The 16,188-nt window shown below is 36.5% G+C and overlaps 1 protein-coding gene across 4 annotated transcripts in view; it reads left to right on the forward strand.

Moving 5' to 3' along the window:
• DOP1A (DOP1 leucine zipper like protein A) overlaps positions 1 to 16,188 on the forward strand; it is a 91,691-nt gene that overhangs the window by 70,708 nt on the left and 4,795 nt on the right. For 3 of the 4 annotated variants that reach the window (XM_032484519.1, XM_032484521.1, XM_032484520.1), the window contains 14 exons: positions 1,056 to 1,111; positions 2,265 to 2,369; positions 5,326 to 5,392; positions 5,541 to 5,685; positions 5,870 to 5,949; positions 6,974 to 7,083; positions 7,342 to 7,491; positions 7,636 to 7,697; positions 8,512 to 8,664; positions 9,803 to 9,939; positions 10,825 to 10,880; positions 11,781 to 11,945; positions 14,397 to 14,526; positions 15,364 to 15,423. In XM_032484519.1, coding sequence (XP_032340410.1) covers positions 1,056 to 1,111; positions 2,265 to 2,369; positions 5,326 to 5,392; positions 5,541 to 5,685; positions 5,870 to 5,949; positions 6,974 to 7,083; positions 7,342 to 7,491; positions 7,636 to 7,697; positions 8,512 to 8,664; positions 9,803 to 9,939; positions 10,825 to 10,880; positions 11,781 to 11,945; positions 14,397 to 14,526; positions 15,364 to 15,423 — 1,476 coding nt within the window. The remainder of the gene's footprint in view (positions 1 to 1,055; positions 1,112 to 2,264; positions 2,370 to 5,325; positions 5,393 to 5,540; positions 5,686 to 5,869; positions 5,950 to 6,973; positions 7,084 to 7,341; positions 7,492 to 7,635; positions 7,698 to 8,511; positions 8,665 to 9,802; positions 9,940 to 10,824; positions 10,881 to 11,780; positions 11,946 to 14,396; positions 14,527 to 15,363; positions 15,424 to 16,188) is intronic. The other variant, XM_032484522.1, reaches the window with a different exon arrangement.

Here is a 16,188-nt window from a genome sequence, read left to right on the forward strand (position 1 = left end):
ATATTTACCAACTGCAAACATTAGACTTTAAGCCAATCCAAAATAGACCTAAGCACATCCTTAGCAGAATTATGACACATAACTGAAAAATTTTTTTCTATTACCTTTCTCTTGAATTGCCAATGGGAAGAGTATACTATTAGCATGTGTGAAGAGCTGGTGTCCTTATTAACTTTTTAATAATTTCCTTACTATTCGGAAATCACTTCTCTGGCATTTGTGGTAGAATTTTAAATTTGCATCTGAAAGCTCAATTCAGCATAATATTTTCATCATCTGCTTGTGCCAGAGACATTGGGCCAAGTGTGAAGGATGTAAAACTAAGTAAGAGCAAATCCTCCACCTGCTAAACTGCTGCCCCTCTGCTCTCAATCTACTGATTCTGAATCCATTTGAAGATACTTGATTTTTCTTTGTCTGGTAAGAGGGGAAACTTTCAAGGCAATAGTTGGTACTGAAAAGTAACAGATGGGGAAATGTCAGTGAACATCAGTACCATTTTCTTGCCTATTACTGATTTCGAAGAATGAATGTTTTATTTTTATTATATGTTATACTCAGCACTGTCTTTAGTTAAAGACTACATTTTAGGCTATTAGGAGTTAGTTCAAATTTGGGACCAACTACACTGTTTTAACAGAAACATGTGGTAAAATAGATTTAAATTCCCATTTTATAAAAAAAAAACTCAACCTGATTCAGATAGCACCAGTCAAGCATAGGCTAATTATAAGCATCAACACTATTTTTATTTCAGAGTAAATGGACCATTTAAAAGTAATGACTAGGATATCAACTTTGAATATGGGGATGAGGGGTTGAGAATCTTTTGATTCCTTCTTTCCATTTTCAGCTTTTTAAGTAGCTGTTGTGTTGTATTTTCCCTACTACATGGAAGAGAGCTGTGGGGTTTTTTAATGACAACCAAGTGCTTGATTGTGTTTTCTTTTAATTTTTTAATTTAAAATTGAAAGTAAAATACAGAGAAGTTGCAACTGTGAAAAAGCAAAGGCAGCATTTTTCTTCGCTACAAAACTGATTTCTTTTGTTTATAGAAACATCTTTCTTTGGAAGTCTGCATGCTTCAGTTTTTCTATGCTTATATTCAAAGGTAAGATTACTGATATGGCTCTCTCCTCACTTAATTTAGCAATGTGTGAAAGTTAGGAAATATAGGAGAAAAGCACCTGAATTCTTTCAGCAAGTTGCTTTTTTTCCCCTTTAAAACTGAAAGAATAAATGCTGGAAACAGAAAAACATTGCTTATGGATTTATTAATAAAAGTCATTGGTCTTTTAATGACCCAGTCATGCAAATCCTACAAACTGAAAGACCTAAATGTATTAAAAATACACTGAGTATTAAAACACCGAACTATAAGAAAATCATTTAAATGTAAATGAAAAGCTAAACCCTACTCTTGAAACCATGTCCCTTGTCACTGAATCCATTATTTTGATATAGGTGAACATGTGGTAATCTCCTATGATTTTTTTTTAATGTTAGGAATGATGATGTGAAAATATCTTCTTGTTATGGTACTCCAGTTTTACATTTAGCTGGCATCTGAACAGAAGTTAGTTGATTTGAGTTTTAACAACTTCTTACTCAAGAACCTGAATCTTACTCTTACCTTATAGGGTAATTTCCATTTTAATCATCCAACTTGGCATCAGTTGTGATCTGTGACCAATATTTATAAAGTTAGGTTAAACTGGTTGTGATTTAGAGCAAGGACTTCCTAATATCTGAATTTAGATACGTAGAGGTGTTAGGGTTAAAGTCAGCCTGAAACAAAGATAATCGTAATTTCGTTAGAGATGAGAGACTGATATTCAGGATAGATTGATGGACCTCCAATGAGATAGAGACTGAGAGGTGAACGTAAAAGACCTCATAGAAGAGAGAAGTGGAGAGAATAGGAAAGGGAGTAGGGAACTATGATGTCAGTGATTAAACTGAGATTCATTACAGTTGTATTTAATTTTGAGAGTTCATGTGATTAAAAACTGGTATTTCTATAGCAAAATCTAGGCTAATAAATCACACATGGTATTTTAAATGTGCTTAGTTTTCTTTTCACATGTAATATTAGTAGAAAATATAAAGCTTTTAGAATGTTCCATCACGGTCTATAAAAATTTAGGAAATGTTTCAGAGAAAGTAGTAGAAAATTTTATGGTAAAGGCTGTGGGAAAATATAAAGCAAATTAAAGTTTACTGTGGCTTTCTGTGTATATATACAGACCATATTTATCTTGCAGAATTCCAGTGCCCAGTTTAGTGGATAGCTGGGCATCACTGTTGATACTTCTGAAAGACTCCATACAATTGAGTCTTCCGGCCCCAGGGCAGTTTCTTATACTTGGGTAAGCAATTTCACTTAAAAATATTATTTCCAATGATAGAATAATGTTCATTGTCTAATTGCTGAATAACAGATGTTTTGGGTGACCATGTGATCTTTCTGCCTTCCCAAAGGATTCTCAAGGTACAGAAGTAGATATTTAATATGAGGTGTATTTAAAAAAAAAAAGTGAAGGGTAATGCAGAGGGAACAGTGTGTATTTATACGTACAGAGAATGTAAATGTGCTAACATAAAACTGTTGCATGAGTAGTTACTTAGGAGAAAGTGTGGGATTGAAAGGGGCAGGAGTGCGTGGGAAGGCGGAAGGGGAACTTCATAGAGGAGGATCATTTGAGTTCAGGGCCCTGAACGTAAACAGGCTTGGAAAAGTCATTTTCTCTCTGCGTTTTGTTGTTTTCTGATCTGTGTTAGTAATTTGCGTGATGATCTGGTAAATTCCAGTCACCCTTTCTTAACTCCAACACCACAATGTCATGGACAATGTCTTCTGCTCTCCATTATTCTTGGTTTCTAGTATGTCCCCAAGAAATATTTGCTCAGTGAATGGAGGTAGTGTGAGCAGGAAGGGAGGGGTACACTGGGCAAGGTGCTTTGTCTGCTTTGGCTATGGAGTAGGGCACAGCCAGTGGAACGCGGGTGGATGGAAAGGGAGATAGGAGCTAGAATGCGGAAGGAGTTTGCAATTTAGTTAAGAAATTTGGTCTTGGATGGGGGTGGAAGTCATTGCAGGTTTTGAGGAGAGACATGACTGGCAAGTTAGTAGTAGAGTGGATCAGAGGGGAAAGACGATGGACTAGGAATTCTGGTGGGAGGTAGGAAGTTTGGGTGCTGTTGAAGATGAGACTGAATTAACAGGACAGAAAAAGAAGGAAAGAGGCCAGCAAAGGATATAGAAAAGCAAACATCAGAAAGTTCACACCTATAGTTTGAAAAGAACTACTTAAGACATAAGAGGGGAAGGAAAGGGAATAAACTTTTCTCCAGCCTGTTTACATTACCGCATACGGTCAACATGTTATCACACTGAATGGATGTAAATTCAGCCATGTGCAGAGAACTTGGACCTTTTAGTCAACCTCTGTAGCTTTGATGGTGATTTTATATATGTAGTTGTGTGATTCTAGATACAGAGGCTTAGCTTCTCTGTTGTCCTTAAGGAAACTAGTGATTCTGGTTTGGCAACCAGTGGTGTAGAAAATGTTGAGGTGGAGGGGAGGGAAGGGACGGGTTCTTTTGTAAAGTTGTCTAAAGTTTTCTGGTAGATGTGGGAAGGTAGTCTTCCACGAGGAAGCAGAGGGGAGATGGAGGGACAGTGATGAGGGCTGGAGGAGAGCGATCACCCTACAGAAGGTGAGGAGCCCTGTGTGCCCAGCCCAGCCCAAGTGAGCTCTACCGTCCTGCTCACGAGTGTCGGGGATCATGATGATCCCTAGACATCATTCTGTTTTCTAAATCAAAATGTTAAAGGAGTTTTAGACGTTGAACGTTTAGTGAAAAGAGCAGTGGACTCTGCAATTCCTGGACGAAGGTTAAGATAACTAGTGTGTATGGTAATTTTAGTGATGAGAGATAACTGTAAACACTGGGAATCAAACAACATTCTCATAAGATTTTTGATTCTTACCTTCTGATCTCCAGTTCTAACCCTCATCTCTGAGACCTCGGGTACGTCAGTAAAATTCTCCATGGCTATTTTCCCATCTGTCAGGCCAGAATGATAGTACCTGCCTTACCTACCTCTGCATTGTTGTAAGTCTCAACAAGGGACTATATGGACACTTCTTTGAATCATCACAGATACCCTGCTGGCTAATTTCATTAAAAATTAAAGCCATGTATTACGACTTTTAGCTTCTCCCCCACAAGATTTTACTGTTTCCTCATCCATTTTTTTCTTTCTTTCTTGTTTCTCAGATAATGAAAGCTCCTACCTCCTTCTCAGTGTGTGTATACTCTTGAGTGTTTAAATTAAAATTTGGACATTTTCAGATATACTAGAAAATTATATTTTTTAATTTCTGGTGGTTTAATTTTTCCCCCAACCATTCCACTTATCCTCTAAAATTTCCTAATTACAAAATAGAGGTCGATGTGATTGTTATTCAGTGTAACTTTACATATTACTTTGGAAATAATTATGCATATAATTTATCTTAATAAAATCAAGTCAAGGTGAATACTGAGTGGAATTTTAGCAAACAGTGGAAATGAATTTTTTTCCATTCATGAAGTATTTTTAATCTATTATACATACACACAAGATAAGAAATCATTTTTATATTATAATTTAAGATTGGTGGGGTTTTAGAGTTTTCTTTAAATTTTTTGTTAATGTGTAAAACACATACAGAAACATGCAAATAATAAGTACACAACTCCACGAGTTATTACAAAGTGATATACCAACTGTACAATCAGAAACCTAAATTAAGAAACAGGACACCATATGTCCCCTCAGGTCCCCTCCCAATTAGCTGTCCTTTCCCTTCTCCCCAAGATAACCACTACTCCGACTTCTAACACCACAGATAAATTTTGCCTTGTTTTTGAGCACTAAGTATATGTAAATACCTTATTTTGTGTCTGCTTCTTTCACACAGCACGTGTTTGTAAAATTTATCCATGCAATTTCACATAGCTATAATTTATTCATTTTCATTGTTGTTTAGTATTTCATTGTATGAATATGCTGCAGTGTATCTCTTCTGTTGCTGGACGTTTGGGTTGTTTCCAGGTTTGGATTTTATAAAAAAATGTTATAAATATCCTTGTACAGGTCTTTTCTTGTGTATGTTTATGCATCTCACCTGAGTCACAGGATGCCTATCTATGTAGTCATTAAACATATAAAATAGAAATTGAGGCCACAGAACCACTTGCTCACTGTGAGAAATTAGATCGCATCATTTCTTGACACTAATATTTCCTGCTTGTTTTTCTCTTTGGCCCTCTTAGGGTTTTGAATGAGTTTATTATGAAAAACCCTAGCTTGGAAAATAAAAAAGACCAAAGAGACCTCCAGGTAAGTCGTTCTGAATTGAGAGCTGTTGCCAGAACTCTGTGTTTCTCAGTGCCCTCTAAAATGGGAAGGTCAGGTAAGAGCACCTGTGAAGTTTTGTGTGTGTGCTCGTGTACACACATGGATATATGGTTTCTCCTTGTGTCTTTAGGACGTGACTCATAAAATAGTGGATGCAATTGGTGCAATTGCTGGTTCTTCTTTGGAACAGACAACATGGCTGCGGCGAAATCTTGAAGTTAAGCCTTCTCCCAAAATAATGGTAGATGGAACCAATTTGGAATCTGATGTTGAAGGTATTGATCTCAGACCTTTATGTTTGTGTCTGTAGGCATCTATTCACTAAGAAATTATTGCCGTTAGCACCGTAAGTACTGTAAAGTTACCCTTTTCTCATGTTCAGCCAGTAGCTTTTTTCAGTGATGGCAGGGGGGGGAACCTAACCATGTCTTTACTTTACCTGTCTTTTTTCTTATTTAGATATGTTATCACCTACAATGGAAACCTCCAACATAACTCCTTCTGTGTATAGTGTCCATGCATTGACGTTACTCTCTGAGGTAAATATTACCAAGTTCTTTCACATGAACTTTCAAGTAAACAGTTTCACAGTTAAATATTAGCAAGTAATTCTTACAGAGGAGATTTTAATTTGAAAAACTATTTTGTACTTCAAGAAAAATCACTTTAGAAAATAGTTCTGACTTTGTATTCAGATGAGTAGTTTGTTAAATATTAGTGATAATAAATTTAGATCTCTCTCGCCTCCCCATGCACTGTTTTTTCAAAGTGTCCTTTTTAGGCAGGGTATAAGCTCAGTGATAGAGCACATATTTTTTTTAGCATGCACGAGGTCCTGGTTTCAATTCCCAGTATCTCCATTAAAATAAATAAATAAATAAACCTAATTACATGCCCCTCCACTCCCCCAAAAAAGTAAAAATAAAATAAAAAATTTTAAGTGTTTTTTTAAAAAACGATAAGTGCTTTTGTATCACAGTATGGTAGGGATGGGTGGAGGTGGCATAATGATGCTGGCCACTGTAGTATTTTACAGTTTACCAAACATTTTTATATACATCGTCTGACATTTCTTTTTTACACCCTGTTATACAGCCTTGCAGTTCATTTTTATTTCCCCTTTTCAGATGTGGATACTGAGCCTCACAAACAGTATGACTAAGGCCAAACAACTATTAATTGACAGAGCTGCAGCTCAATTCATTTGGTTGGATTTTTCCCACTCCCTCTCTTAACCCAGTCAGGAAAAGAGAATACTGTTGTCTAGTCTTAAATTTGCTGTCTACTCACCATCACATTGGAAAGTTCTTAACCTCTCTTTTTCCATTCTTCCCTATCTTGGCTGTACATAATAAAATTTGCTCATATTTATATCCTACAGTTATAATGGACAAAAACACAAATAGTGGTAGAAACCATTTATGTAAAAATAGGGAGCTTTGATTTTAGATTTTTGTAATTTTAAGGGATTCTGGTTTTCTTACAGACTGAAAACCACCCCTAAATTCTATCATTTTCAGCTCCTAGTGTATGCATTCCATTTAGTTTCTTATGTTTTTTCAGGTTTTGGCTCATCTTTTGGATATGGTTTTCTACAGTGATGAGAAAGAACGAGTTATTCCTTTACTAGTAAACATTATGCATTATGTTGTGCCCTACCTCCGAAATCACAGGTACTATTACTATTTAACTAGATTTCTTAGTTAATTCATAGTCTGTTAGAAATAAATTGTGTCCCTTCATTGCCATTTTTGGAATTACCATAAAATAACTTTATTTTTACCTTGGATTATAGTGATAAAGAAATTATTACTCTTACGGTGTTTTCTCTTTCCCATCCTTGCTTTAGGTAAATGTGAACACTTAGGAATAATATAATATGATGATTAAAGTTATAACATATAGATTAAGGTAGTTTTCCTTCCTCCTAGTGCACATAACGCCCCTAGTTACCGAGCCTGTGTCCAGCTGCTCAGCAGTCTTAGTGGGTATCAGTACACACGGAGAGCTTGGAAAAAAGAAGCCTTTGACCTCTTTATGGACCCCAGTTTCTTTCAGATGGATGCGTCTTGTGTTAATCAGTAAGCCATCTTGTTTCTGTTCAGCATGATAATGCATCTCACAAAGTCTGTTGAAATCAACTCCTATCTTGCAAAGTAGAACACTTTTTTAATAACAACAACAACAAAATCTTACTTATGTACCATAATCCTCATCTCTTTCAGTTGGAGAGCAATTATGGACAATCTGATGACACATGATAAGACAACATTTAGAGATCTGATGAGTGAGTATTGTGGGATGACTACCTAAGCAGTGTCTTTTCTGTATGGTCCGTTCTTATATTAACTTTGCTCTTTTCTAGAAGCTACTGAATTAGCTCATTGTCAAGTTATACACAGTATCCTACAGGAACATAATGTTAAAACTTAAAAAGGACATATATAAATATTGTGATGAATGTTGTGATGAATAATAAGTAGAACTATCTGGCCACGTCTAATTTGTCTCTAAATTGTTTCCCCAGCACATAGTATAGAACCTGGCACATAGTAAACCCTCAATAAGTAATTATGCGATGAATGAAAGACTGACGGGTAGGGAGGCCGAGAAAGGCAGGCAGTTGGATCAGACCTATCAAACAACCCACCTTAAATTCTGGGGCTATGTCCATCTCCTCTGAAGGAAGAAAGAGAGGGGCCAAGAAGGTCAGAATCACTCTCCACCCTCGTCTACTCTGTCTTGATTGGTTTTATAGAGTTCCTCATAGTATTTCATCTGAACAAAAAGGTTTTCTTGATTTTTCTTTTAAGTTTGAAAGTGACTAAACTAATGACCTTAAATAGGCAGTAAAGTTGGATGAATCTGTATGATTTCATGTAGTTCTTAACACAAGCTGCAGTTTCCCCATCTGGAAAAGAGACACAGTATTTTAATCTTCACAGCATTGTTTTCTGCCTTGGAGGGGAGCCCCAAGCTAAGCTCCTCTCTTGAATGTAATAGGGTTTCTAGCCATGTTTAAAAACAAATAACAGAATACTCTTTTTAAATCACTGGAGGACTGTATCACGACCTCTCTTACTTGCCTTTTTTTTTTCCAGCTCGCGTAGCTGTGGCTCAAAGCAGTTCACTTAATCTCTTTGCAAACCGTGATGTGGAGCTAGAGCAGAGAGCTATGCTTCTCAAAAGATTAGCATTTGCTATTTTTAGCAGTGAAATTGACCAGTACCAGAAATATCTTCCAGATATACAAGGTAAATAGTGGAAAATACTTTCTCTATTTTCTAAACTACAGGGTTTTTTTTGTTCCTTTGAAAATACTTTCCCTAAATTGTAAGTTGGGGTGAAATATACCAAGTGTACACAGGCAGAGAATGTTGCAGAATTAGAAATTTGTTCTTCTGAAACAACAGAAATGATCACCACCTGTATGTAAAAGAAATCAAACACTGACTTTATAGGACTTGCCTAAACATGGTCTCTATTTTATTTTTTGGGTCACATTTCCTAGGAATTCATGTTTGAGAATGAGGTATAAGACTTCTGCTGCAAGCAGGCATGTTAGTGGTTTTTTATTGTGCATAACGGGTTATAAACCTTTAAAGAGAGAACCAAACTACAGGCAGAGCCAGGAAATGTTGGCTAGAAGTAAGATTTGGAGATTTAGAGTTTGGGGCCAGGGTGGGAGTTGTGTAAGGTTTTGATCACCTTCATCATTTGGGTTTGGTGGCCTCTGTGTCCTGCAGGATAGCAGCGCAGTCATCACCCTGTGCCACCAAATAGCTCCGTAATGGGAGCGAACTTGCCCCGGCAGAACTGTTGCTGCCGAGTCAGTGTGCTTGTGCACTGCCGGCCTTGTGAGGCAGTGTGGGGACTGGGTTGGGAAGGCCAGTTGTCATCTCTTAGTGAGATTATTTTTCTCTCTCAGAAGATAAGTGACTCCTTCTTTTCTAACGCTTTATACCTGATGTCCAGTGTACAACATGCACAGTATTTGTCCTGTGATTTTGTTTTCTTAAGTGGATTAGATTAGTGCTACTCAAAGTGTGGTCCATGGACCAGTATCAGTCTGTTATTCCATCCATGATGAGATAAGTACAGAAATGTAGAATAAGCATTTTAAACCTCTATAGTGATTTGATAGCATCTGCTGAATCTAGTAATAAGAACATGGCATTTGTATTTTATATATCTTCAACTTGATTTTTTTCTAGTAATTCATTTTTATGGTATTTTATGAGAGTGTCAATCTGCAAGAGATTGGAAATTTTTTAACAAGTTGATCCTTCACCACAGGTAGTTTGAGAAGTACCAGACTAGGTTATTTAGAAAAGTTCATATGATAATGATTCTAATTATGTAGATATTGAAAATATTCTGTATTTCTTTCAGAGCGATTGGTTGAGAGTCTCCGTTTGCCCCAGGTGCCAACTCTTCACTCCCAAGTGTTCCTGTTTTTCAGAGTGTTACTTTTAAGAATGTCTCCACAACATCTTACCTCGCTCTGGCCTACCATGATTACAGAACTTGTGAGTAAATTTTAATTCAGTTACATAATAAATCTAAATTATAAAACAATGTGATTAGCATCAACATGTTTACTGGATAGACACTAACCTTGGAAGAGAATTGAACTTTAGTTCAGCCAGTTATTGACAGTCTTTACAGTTGAAAATAGTAAAACAAGTCAGATTCTGACTCCATATGGGCTGATACTTTGCAATATGCAGCGTTTGCAATATTAGCTCCTTGTGAATCATTACTTTTTCTGATCTCGTTCAGTTCATTCTCTTCTACACCAGATTTTTTTTACTTTGTCATGGCTGCCAGGCCTGGTTGCCACCCACAGCAGTACCTCTAGAGTGATTAGAGATGGTTTAGCTGGATTTAGATGGGCTGACGTAAGGCATTTGTCACTCTTGAAGTGCAGCACATATCCCAGGCAAGCTGCTTCAGAGAGACTTTGACAAGATTGTGTTAACTTCCAATCAGTAAAACCTTCCTAAGTCCTACTACACCAGTCCTTCCCGCTCCCAAACCAAACCTTGTCACCCTCCCCTGAACGACCTGGGGAGCTGGGGGAAGAGAGATGAGTAAAAGGGAAGGAATCTGTAACACTGCAAACCCAGCATTTATAATTTCCCCACAAAGAAATTGGCTGTGATATTTTTCCTTTTTTAATAACTGTAACTCTGTTCTGTAATCACCAAATAAAAACATGCCTTCATCTCACCTTGACCAAATTAGTAGCACGGCTCTATGCTAAATTTGCAGTTTTACTTTTAGGGACTAAGTATAATTTAAAGATCCTGAAGTTGTGTCCTAAAATTTATATTTGAATTAACGAAAATATAGCTTAATGATAACTTAAAAGAAGGATAATAAACATTTAATATTTATTCCATGGTCTTCAGGTACAGGTATTTTTACTGATGGAGCAGGAACTCACTGCTGATGAAGATATTTCACGGTAATATGGAATGCATTTCGGTATCTTCTTGTCAGTGTAGAATATCCTAAAATCATCCAGAATGCTGCTTTATAACTAGGAGAGTATAGACACTAACTTTTATCTGAATACTTTATATATTTAGCCTCTTATTACCCAGTTGATCATATTTGGATATGATACAGTTTCATTTATTCTTTAGGCATTTTAAACTGGATTAAATTATCAACATTTGTGGCATTTGGCCTGTGGACATAAATTTAGTTGAAAACAATACTGTTTCAGCTACATGAGCCACGTTGGTTTAGTAGGCCAGCTCTTGTTCCTGAAACATGCGGCAGAATCTGTTCTGTCAGGTAACAGGACTAAGGTATCCGTATGTCTAGATCTTCCAGAATGATCTCAGTTTAATGTACTATAATTTTCTTCTTTTTAGTAGAGGCATTTTATTAATATATGACTAAATATATTTTTCTTTATGTAGAAATTTTTGTACAAATAAGTTTGTAAATTGAAAAGTTACTTTAATGTTGTTATTTCTTGAATATATTTTACCCTTCTTTAGTACTAGGTTTATAAGAGAGTCCTCTGTACTGACAGCTGTGTTTACTACAGAAAGTTTCCTTCACCATCTTTGCAGGACACTAAGTAGTAAGGAGGTCTGTTGGTTTTACAGCTTGTATTTTCATACTTCTTGAGTATAACAAGTTACTCTCTACTATTTTTACATTCTTAAAATTTAAAGAACAAAAATGAAATTTTGACAACAGTAAAATTAATTTAGTCATGACCTTGCTTAGCAATTACTGGTACACTTATCAGAATGATTATGAAAAATACTAGCTAGCACTCTGAGATTTTCCAGGAGTCGCCTGTGAGTAAGTGGATGTAACTGCTGAAAGCACTGTCTCCTGCTTATAGGACTTCAGGCCCCTCTGTGGCTGGTCTGGAGACAACCTACACAGGAGGTAATGGCTTTTCTACTTCATATAACAGCCAGCGGTGGTTAAACCTCTATCTCTCTGCTTGCAAATTTTTGGATTTGGCTCTGGCATTACCCTCCGAAAATCTTCCTCAGTTTCAGATGTAAGTAAAAGTAAAGTTACTAAACAGAGATTTTTGAAAATGCATTTGCTTTCGTCAGTGAATCTAAGGCTAATTTAAAATTTTTTTGTGTAAATCGAAATAGTCATAATTTTTTTTGAAATGTAATTGTTTTGGCAGGGGGATAATGGGGCATCACAGTTACAGGGAGCTGCTGAAAGTGGTTGCTGTGGATGTATTAACACTGGCAGACCATTCAGTCAGCAAAATGAGTACCCACCACATGTGAGGCAGCGGGATACATGCCTCACCAGCGTCAAGTCCAGCGTAGGAGACGTTCAGTTAAACACATGATGGATGTTCTGATAGCTGACATGCAGGATGCTGTGAGGCCACACAGCCGAGACCCCTCCTGGCTCTGAGGGTCAGAGCAGGCCCTGAGGGGAGTTTTAAACTGAGGTCGTGAAGAGTGATGGTTGGGGGAAGTGTGTGTGTGAAGACTTAGATCTTGACATGGACCTGGTGTCAAAATAGAGCTAAGATAATTTGAGGATTTATCCACATGATCAAATGTATATTTATACAATGTACTGAATTATATTAGTCTTCTGAAATGGAGTATCAATAGGATAAAGTAAGATATCAGAATTTTTTTCCGTATTTGGATGTGCTTAAATTTCTACAAATTGCTGTTTCAGAAGCTTTTCATTAAATTTAATGGTAAGAACTAGAAATTTTTGTAGATGATTCCGGTTCCTTTAATTTTTCTTTCCATTTGAAAATTATATACATCTGCTTCTTAATGAGTTTCAGTGGTTGGGTAGCTATTAAACTGATGTCACTCCTGAAGTTCAGAAAAGCAGAATTGTAGGAAAGTGGCCAAAATTAACTAGGATACTTGTGTTCACAAAGGTGATGGAAACTAGTCTTCATGCTCTAGGAAGAGTATTAAATAGCATGCTCATAGTATTGACTTCTTAGCTTCCATGATGAGAACCAAATTGAGTTATCATCCTCTTTACTTGTCAAGATACAGTTATTAGAAAAGGGATGAAATATGCTGTAATATTAACTACAGTTTTTTTTAAAGTACTATATCTTTAAAAAAAAAAAAACTACAAGGTGTAGTAAAAGATACGGAGAATTTAATAATCTTGAAAGAGTAGTATCTCCCTAAGCATGATATACATTTCAAAAGTTTAAAATACTTGATAATTTAATTACATACAATATTAAGTCTCTATGTGACTAAAGAAATACCATAAAGTTTAAAACGCAGCAGTGAAACGGGAGATGTCTGCAATGTGTATGACCAAACTGTAGCTTGCTCAATTTTGATAACCCAACAGAAAAATGGGCCAATGACAGAATTAGTGAGTAGTTATAGAAAGGGAGTGGTTTGTAAACACAGGAAAAGTTGTTCAGCCATACTTAAAGAGAAATCCCAATTAAAATTACTAATACAATCAGAATGGTAAAGATATAAAAGTGTATTTCCTTTTACCCTTAACAGTCGTAGCATTCTTACTCTTGTTCAAAGTGTGTATTGATATTGTCTAATTTTTCTCCAAAGAAGTTTATATTTACCAAATTCAAAATACACATTCTCTTTAAGGTAGTAATTCTGCTATATCCAAGGATTTACCCAACCACTGTAGTCTTAGACATGCCCTAAAGTCAAAATTATGTAAGGGTATCTGTTGTGGCACTGCTTGTAATAGCAAGAAATTGGGCAATCTAGAAGACTGGTTAAATCAGTACCTTCCAACACTGCAGCACTATGTAGCTATTAAAAAGGGTGGTGTTTTTTGTACGCTCTTATCTCCAGGATGTAATTAAAATACACAGCAGTTATTTTTAATAAAAGGAAGGAGTTGTTTATGTGAATGTGTTCTTTCAAGCATGAATTCTGGATGGATATATAAGAAACTGGCAGTATTGATGGAGCCTGTGGTAGGAGGGAGACTGCCTTTCTTTGGTATACCCTTTTATACTATTAGAATTATTTTCTATAGTCAGATGTTAATTTTACTTGTTAAGGAAGAAACTAAAACTAAAAATAAACAAAAATCCAATGGAGATATGAAAAAAATCCTACTTAAATTTTTCTTAAGTTCTTTTTCAGTTCTTTGCCCCCTAACTATGTAGTTAGGGGACATTTGGCCAAGTGTACATGGAAGCTTTTTACCTGTTAACAAATGAGCACAGAAACATTTGTTGAGTTACTTGCATTGTGCTCATGAAAAAAAATGGTGTTGAATACTTTCCAAGTTTACATGATCATTTACTCATTACAACCCTGTGAGGTAGTTAATCGTGTATTTACTGGTGAAGGCCAGGTTAAGAAGCATGCCCAAGGTGAGGGGGCTACAAACGGGTATTTGAACCTGTGTGAGTGGTGGGGTCACGCCGTGTCTACTGTATTTATATGGCTTTGTCTTAGATGGCACAGAGTACATCTTACTGATATTGGTGGTGTTCTTCTATATGTAGGTACCGATGGGCCTTTATTCCAGAAGCCTCAGATGATTCAGGTTTGGAAGTCCGAAGGCAGGGCATACATCAACGGGAATTTAAGCCTTATGTAGTACGACTAGCAAAACTTCTTCGGAAGAGGGCAAAGGTATTGCATTCTTTTATTTTTTTTTTTAATATTTTTGTTAAGTGTAAGGAGGTGAAATTTGTAAAATATTCCTGGATCTTAAGTACATCTTTCACTCTGCATCAGGCTAATTAATTATAAATCTTTGCCCAAGAAAATAGTTATGAATTTCTTATGCTCAGCAGTAGGCCTTTTTAATGAATCTTGTATCATCTTTTCCTTTGCATTCAGAAAATTTGAAAAATACATTGTACAATTTGGGGATAATCTGGGTTATTTCGTGAGTCCTAGTTTGCAGGATGTGCTTTGAGTGCTCAGAAATTTTCCAGTCTTCTGGGGTCCCCTGTTCAGGCAGCAGTTCCTCAACCACATTCCGCTAACTACAGAAATGGAATGGAGGAGTGATTTAAAAGAAGGCTGTACTTGAAGGACATGAGGAACTTGATTTGAAATCAAGTTGTTTCTGTAGGGACTAATAAGTAAAAGAACAGAGATGAAGATGAAGACGAAAGCTGAATCCAGAGTTTAGGATAGGACTCGGGTACTTGCACTTTGATATTGCAGGGTCTGAAAAAAATAATCATTACAACAAATCTGGAAGCAATGTGATTATATGACCCCAGGCACATGTACTTTATGTCATTCCTGGATCTCATTACTAGTAAGAGTTTTTATAAGCTTCCTCCCTTATCTAAGGGATAAACATGACATTCTTTTGCACAAAACCTGTCCCAAAGAAAAAAAAGTGCTTTGATTGGAAAGCATTTTCCCATCCAAAACACCTTACACAAGGTCTTCATGGCCAAGCACACTTTTCACTGGAGCAAAGGCTATGAGTTCTCCTCTTTCCTTCCACAGGACAAGGAGGAGGACTTTAAGACAGTGATTTTGGAGGGAATGGAGATGGCCAAGGATCAGGTGAGGGTGGCTTTTTGATGCTTGTGATATGGCAGCAAAAGTTGCCACATCTGGACCAAATCTTGAGACACAAACCCAGGTCTGGATTTCAACAGTACAAGAGAGGTAAACAGGAAGGAAGTTTTTCTTCAAGTGTAGACTGTTGAAGTGAAAGGAGAAATTGTTCATATAGAAACATATTTGGCTTTTTAATTTTATTTATCGTTGATGAGGTGATGTAGTTGATTAAAAGCAGAAACACTAAAACAAGTACACTCTTTTTGGTCAAGAGCTTAGTAAAAGTCCTTCTCTCAGAGGTACATCTTGACAGGAATATAAACAAAAGGTTATCCCCATAGTTCTCTTACACTTAGAAATCAGCCATGTGTAGAGGGTTTGAGCACTGTACTCACTGCCCTTCAGAGAAAATTCATCTCTGTATACCCTTTAATTATTCATAGTTGGACTCAGGGGACTGCAGGTGGTGTGGTCAGCCAGTTAGTATGGTAGTCAGTCCCAGGACTGTCATTAGAACCAGTGTTACAGGTAGGAGAAAGGAAGAAGTGAACTGATAGCGGTTTTCTTCTTTTTTTAATTTGGCCATAGATGAAGAACCAGATGATTTTTTGTTTGCTCCTAGAGGCTTCTCTTTTAAATCTATTTTAAAATAAGCAAACTTTGTGAGCACACACAAGAAAATAAGCTGGATTTTGCACCTGCCTTCTCCACTAAGAAACTAGTGATATTAAAATATTAGGTAAACAGTGAAAAGTTTCTTAGCAACAT

The sequence above is a fragment of the Camelus ferus genome, chromosome 8 (assembly GCF_009834535.1).
Source record: "Camelus ferus isolate YT-003-E chromosome 8, BCGSAC_Cfer_1.0, whole genome shotgun sequence".
In the NCBI taxonomy this organism is placed as follows: domain Eukaryota; kingdom Metazoa; phylum Chordata; class Mammalia; order Artiodactyla; family Camelidae; genus Camelus; species Camelus ferus.